General features: G+C 28.6%; 1 protein-coding gene across 1 annotated transcript; it reads right to left on the bottom strand.

The window, feature by feature from the left end:
• Window positions 1-3,292: 3,292 nt before the first annotated feature.
• LOC141702327 (uncharacterized) lies at window positions 3,293-6,039 on the bottom strand. The gene is made up of 3 exons (XM_074506031.1): window positions 5,341-6,039; window positions 4,978-5,104; window positions 3,293-4,330 (listed from the first exon to the last, which is right to left on the bottom strand). The coding sequence occupies exons 1-3, from the start codon at window positions 5,862-5,864 to the stop codon at window positions 3,512-3,514; spliced, it is 1,470 nt and encodes a 489-aa protein (XP_074362132.1). The 5' UTR covers window positions 5,865-6,039; the 3' UTR covers window positions 3,293-3,511.
• Window positions 6,040-7,325: the final 1,286 nt, after the last annotated feature.

Raw genomic sequence — 7,325 nt, forward strand, 5'->3', positions numbered from 1 at the left:
AATGTTTGGGTGGAGGGGAGTGGGATTCCTATAGCTATTGACTAGTTAAAAATTCGATTTAAATTATACATTTTAATATATCTCTTATATATATTTTACAGAAGAACTAATCGGTGATTAAAAAGTCTTATTTAAAATATTAAACTACTCCTATTTTTAATATTTATATAAAAGATGTATTTGTGAGAATTGAGTTCGAGATAGTTTATTCTTCTATACAATCTCATACCACTGTACCATATTGCCACGTGTGCTTTCTATTATATACATAATATGTAAGTGTGCTAAATGAATATTTTATTTAACTTTAGAGATAGTTACCTGAATTCTGAAAAAAAAAGGATAGTTACTTGAATATTGTATAGTTAATTTAAAAAAACTAAATTCCAGTATAAAGTTAGGCATAATACATAAATGGATTGTTTTATTATTTATTAATCATTTTTTAGTTTGATAATATATCTCATATACTTTTAACATATTTTTTTATTATAGAAAGTAATTCAAATGTACATATATAATTTTTAAAGAAAATATTGAAATAGAATCGCTTATATATATAAATAATCTATATTGGTATTACATATTTAGATAACTTCAAATTATAATGAATTAATGCATTTTAGTTTATTTCGATTTTGAAATCAGAACTTGGCCAATTGTTCAAAAAATACTCGAAATTTGACTACATGATCCGGCCGAAAAATATCGTTATATTCTACGTTTAGTAAATTAAATTACAAGTTCGGCGAGAATATCTTACCAATAATTTGAAATTTTTTAGTATCTTATGTTAATATATATTATCTTGTTTGATATCTTTATAGGATCAAATTAATTGATTATTTGTATTAAAATTAGGAACTTCACTGGTAGCACATTTTTGTTTTTGGGACTTGTCCCGATTTTAAAAATATTCGAAATATGAGATCTCACGAGATTTGTTAAAACTACGATAATATATTAAATCGATTTTTTTTTCATTTTTCACTTAAAAAAACTGGCTTTTTAAAAAGAATTCTTTTAAATAAACAATATTCATTGATCAAGATAATATTGTACAAATATTTTGAATTATTCAAATAAAAGTTATATCTATACTATATTGTAGCATTTGATTCAATGCATTTTATACTATTTAAAGAAAAAATATATACTGTTCAATAATTTGAAATAATTAACCAGTTCAACTGATATTTATAAAACTTTATCGAATTGAAAAATATTTAATTTTAGGAGAATGGTATACAATGTTATCAAATTAATATATGAAGAAATATATGATTATGCCAGAAGAGGATAACTATTCTCTTGGTTACATGTTCGAATCCCACGGGAGGAGAATTTATGAATTTATGATTATGTCTCCTGAGCCAGAGCCTATCGCTTAAATACAGTTTACCATGGTTCACGTGGTTTGCAGGATATTGCGTGAGCCCGTAAGGTTTATCCAGTGCGCACCCGAAGGGTAGCGACTACGTGTTACCTATGATAAAAAATATTAGAGTCGTAATGAAAGAAATTTAAAAACGGTCTAAATAACGATATAATTATAATTTTTCCTTCGAATTCTTAAAAAAAATCATGAATATCAATAATAAGTCTTTACAATGTATAATTTATTTTTATGTTACAAGCATGATTGATACTCGGTTGCGTAAAAAATAGATATTGATTGTTTTTTAGTGATAATGTGAATACCATAAATAAATTATTGTAATTTATTTATTATATACTTTTAATTTTTGAATAAATATAAAGGCATGTTATATAAATAATCAATTGTCTCCCTAGTTGTTATTGATGATTATACATATACATAAATCAGATATTTAGCAAATAAATAATTGAAACCATCGTAATTTATTAAGAAATGTAACATACGATAATTTACATGTTGACACACACACATGTAACTTAATTTTACTTTATTAACAGTAGTGCAAATAAAAAGCTAACATTTTTCGGTACATTGATACGTTGAATTTCAAAAACTAACATTTTTCATTAAAATCAACTTTTATATTAACACTAGTGTAAATTTTTTATTTTAAAAAAATAGTAGCGTAAATTTTACATTATTGTATATTATGATTGCAAGTCATTCTAACTTTGATTATGCATTTTTTATCTTTTTTAAATTGAGTAAGTTAATTGTAAGTTAGTAGTGAACTCAGTAATAATATAGACTAGTACATATAGTTTATTTAAATAAAATTTAAAATTTTTGTTTAACTCTGTATTCAACATATATCTTAATTTTTAACCTTTTATTTGTAAACATACTAATGACATTTTACACTGATTTTATAGCTTTTTCTAAACGTACAGTGACTACCTGTTTTATATTCATTTATTAAATATAACACAAACAAGAATATATATATTTTGTTTAATGAGCTATATTAGAAACGTTATGTAATTTGTTAATGTCTTGTACGAAAAAAAATATACATCGATTAACAATCAACTTGTATTTGATATACGTTACACATTATACAACATTTACAAATAAGAAAAAAACTAAAAACATTATAATTCCATGATACATTGTACAACATTTACAAATAAGAAAAAAACTAAAAATATTATAATTGCATGATGTATAAATACTCAAAAAAATATACGGATTATTATGCTAGTATATATATATATGTGTGTGAGAAAATTTAAAAGACGATGAATTTATGATTATTTATAGCTCATAGAATCATTAGACTCAAGATTCTAAATTTATGATCGAAGTGCAAATAATTTACATGAGAAAAATGTGTGATTTTTTTAGTTATTTGAAATTATAAAATATTTTAGATTTTATGATTTAGTAAATTTGCATTGAATGATAAATATTATTTTAATAAAACAAAACAAAACTAAATATTATAATTTTATTATGTAGCACTTATAGTTACATTCTTTTGGTTCTGGGTTTGATTATGACTTACCCGAAATTGGTAAAACCTATGTTGAATTGTAAGCATATATATATTTTGGAAAATTATATAAGTATGCAGTGTATTTCTTTTGATGAAAAAGTTCTAGTATTTTATTTTAATCAAGTTCCTGCTCACATTAGAAATCATTTTATACTCAACTAACTTAAGTGAGAACATAATTAGGAGTATTAAATAAAAAAAATCAATTTTAAGTACTAGATTATTTTTTACATTAAGAAAAAAAAAACAGAAAAAAACATGGCATGTATATATCCAACCACAGCATTATTATATTAGATTAGATGCTAGCTAGCTAATATTATCAAACTTGCACAGAAATGTCATAAACTGAGACATATATATGAGGAGTTTTGACATACGGTACACCACCAGGCTTTATTTAGATACATTCAGACTTTATTCAGTGCCGCCATTAATTTATAGTACAAGAACTTGATTATTTCTTAAGACGGACGGCATCTACTAACATAAACAAGAAAGAAAAAAGGGTACAGTTTGTGCGGTAATTATGGGGTGGATGATCGATGATGGATGGATTGTAACACATTGTTACTTTACTGATCTGAGTAGTTAAAATTTGGGAAAACCAGCTCAACCAGATCCATCTCCTTTATTCCGCTACTCTGAGAGGCTTCAGCCTGATGATTCGCGAGCTGCTGCTGCTGCTGATGGAATTTATCAATGCACGGGTTGCCATCGTAGCAGTAATCAAGATAAGGAGTGCTATAAACTTCATCCAACAGATTAGAAACTGCAGAAGCATTCATTGGCTGCAGCTGTGCCACATCTTCATTTGACAAATTTCCATGGACTTGCACCTTTTGTTGATCAGCAGTGATCATCAATGCTCCATTTTCAAAGGAAGAATTAGAAGAAGAGTGAAGATTACTATCATTGAAAAGCTGACCAAAATCATCTACCAAATTAGGAGTAGAGTTATTAATGTTGTTATCATTGCTACCAAACAAGCTTTGCATGAAATTGTTAATGTCTTCATCATATGTTGGTTCAATTAAAGAAGCAGAATCTTCGGATGCGAATTGCAGAAATTTAGGATTCCCAAAGTTGCTAGATGGATCCTCCGAGTTGGAATTATAATTAGCTCGAGGTAAAGTTGCAGAAGTTTGATTAGGTGCTTTCAAAAGCTTGTCTTTGATGTAGTCATGCAAAAGACAGTTTTTGGAGGCTTCATTCTGGTGTTGGGAACAGTTTTTGCGCTTTGTGAATTGCCTCCTCTTGGTTGCGTTCCAGTGATTTTTTATGGAGTTTTCACTCCTGCCAGGAATTTTCTTGGCAATTTCAGCCCATTTGTTTCCCAGCCTTTGATGAGCTTCAATTAACATCTTCTCTTCGACTTCACTCCAACCATCCTTCTGCAGTCAAAATTTCACCCAAAAAGAAAAAGGAAATCAAATTACTAATATCGGTAATTAGTACTAGTATTAATTTTGTGGGTATAGGATCACATATTTGAATAACACATGAATTGAACAAGAAGCCTAGCTAACATAAGGAGGCTCACGCTATACATGCTAATTGCTTTTGTGAGGTGAGCAACTATAATGTTTGGAGTATCACCAAAAGCCCTTGAATAATTCTCTTTTTGATCAAAAACCAGCATTTATACTAATATATATGCATCATATATATGTATCTGGTAAGTTGTAATTTAAAAAAGAAAAAGAGAGTAGCAATCTGGGGGAAAATTAGGGCGCAAACAACGGTGCAATTTTCATATATATTGAGATTTGTTATAAGTTTGAGGTAATTGTAAATGGTGGAACTCGACCTATAAGCAAATCCAGTAAATTACACAGACGCATGCAGACATTTACATGCAGAACACAACAACCAGATTACCTGGATATTTAGTAAAGTCAGCCAAGGCGCAGTAGTTTAAAAATAGTAGTAGTGTCATCATCACATATGTAGAAATCGGTTGGCAGATATAAATTAATTGGATCGGAATAAATAAAAATGTTAAAATTGTTAAAAACGAAATTAAGCAAGGGGGGACAACCTTAATATCCGGGCGCAAATGGTTCTGCCATCTCTCACGGCATTGCTTGCCGGAACGACAGTACATCTCATCTGAGATCTGAGCCCATTTTTTATCTCCATAGCGACGCATCAGACTCAACAGTTTCCTACAATATCCAACATATCACATAATTAATTACTTTATTATTTTTTTCAATATTTATATGATAATTCATAAGTGCTAACTAGAATCTTATATGCATATATAAAACTGCTATTTTTTTTATAACTGCAAATCAACAGAAAAATAAAAACAGTTGAAAAATTTTAATACAGAATTTGGTGGATCAAACAAGATATGGTTAGTGAAATTATATTTTATATTGGATAATAACTTAATTACCTGTCTTCATCAGCAGTCCACTGACCCTTGATGATGTTTGAAGAGTTTCCCGCAGTAGTAGTACTTGTCACTCTACTCCTTCTCTTCTTCTGATGTCCCAATTGATTACTAATACTCCTCCTCATTTCTTCTTCGTTCCCATTAATTACCTGTCCAGCACTCATCTCCCAGTTTTCAATCTCACTTTCAGTCATGAAAAAATCATAACTACCTTGATTCTCATTGTTGGTAATTACATGATTATTGTTAAGCCCCGCGGTATGTCGATTTTCATTGAAAAAATTATTGGAATGAGAAGGTACTTGTTCTAAGTAATTTTGATCAAAGCTCATGATGATGTTGTTATTTGGATTAGTATTATTGATGATCTCCCTGTCAACAGTGGATAAAGGAGGAGGAGTAGATAGAGGATTATTAAAGTTGTACACAACAGGAGGAGGAGGAATTTTAAGATTGTTGTGCGGAGAGATTCCATAAGAAAAAACATGACCACCACCACCACCACCACCACCCTGGTTTGCCATGAGATGAGGGATTGAATTCAAGGGGAGTGACCGAAAGCTTTTCAAGGTAAATTATAAATTTATTATTCAGATCTATATACTATATGGTAAGGACAAAATAAAATGAAGAGACTTTCTGGTTTTGCTCCTCTCTTTAGCTGCTACTACCTACTAGAGCTCAAAATATGTAGCTAAACTTCTCCATACTAATTATGTTGTGTTTGGGACAACTAAGGTGCCCTTTAAGTAAGCATTGTGATGTGCTACTACTAATTTTAGCCGTTGATCTTGTTACTCATCTAACGGAGGACATTGTGAGTTGATGTAACCCCCTAAGGTTCCTCCCGAATGCACAAGTAATCCCTCCTCCTCATTTATTATGACGTCATCCACCAATTCAATTTTTCATTCTTCTTCTTTTTTTTAGTTATTGTCGTCCAACGCCTCTGTTCAATCCTATTTAATTGTTACTTTTAAGAAATTTTGCTAATTTTACTTTCATAATTTATGCCCAGTTTATTATCTATCAATCTTTTCAACTCATATAATTAAATATAAATGATAAATATCAAAATGTAAGAAAAGATGTCACGATATACATTACTAAACAATATGAACCATTTTCCTGTAAAAAAATATAGGATAAACTTTTTCAAATTGATCAAATAAATGTTATTAACTAAATAATCATAATAATATTGGAAATTCATATTTTTTTTTCATTTTAATCAAAAATATAAAGTTGATTATAGTTTTAATCAACTAAGTATTTAACTTATTAGATTATGAAAATAATCCAGGTAAGATTTACGGTTAAATATAGGCGGTAATTCTGTCATGTCTATCAAAATATTATATTTTTGATTATATTAATTCACTTCTAACTAACATTTGAAATTTGTATATTCCTGTAATTTATCTTGGCACGTGTTTTCCTATTAAATAAGTTGGGTGATATTAACTATACGGGGTTTTTGTCGTATTATTCATGTCAGAGTATCTTCGATATTCAATTAAACGACTAACGTCTCGAATTTGTCAACTTTTGTAATTTATTTTTGTCGCATATCCATTAATGCGTATGATGACACTGTTATTTAACTGTAATTTTGTTGTCGTATTTCTGATGTCATGATACCATTGAATCTAGAAAATACTAAACCAATCATATTTTTCATTAGGAAAATCTAAAACAACAATAATACTCATAAATTGAAATTAATTTAATTGGCCTGGTATTACTAACCTTTTTCCAATAACAATTGTAAATATAGTAAATTCAAGAATAATTCGTGTCCCTGGCCGGGTCATTGTTTCATAATTATTTTATAAGCAGTGCCCAACTAATAAGTCAAAAACAAATTGATATCATATTGCTGTTTAAATCGGAATTTATTATCTAATATTTAAATGGAAACATAAAATATTATATATATGAAAAAAAAATCATTTACCCAAAATTTGCCCTAGTAATGTTCTATC

Source organism: Apium graveolens, unplaced genomic scaffold (genome assembly GCF_009905375.1).
Source record: "Apium graveolens cultivar Ventura unplaced genomic scaffold, ASM990537v1 ctg4878, whole genome shotgun sequence".
Lineage (NCBI taxonomy): Eukaryota > Viridiplantae > Streptophyta > Magnoliopsida > Apiales > Apiaceae > Apium > Apium graveolens.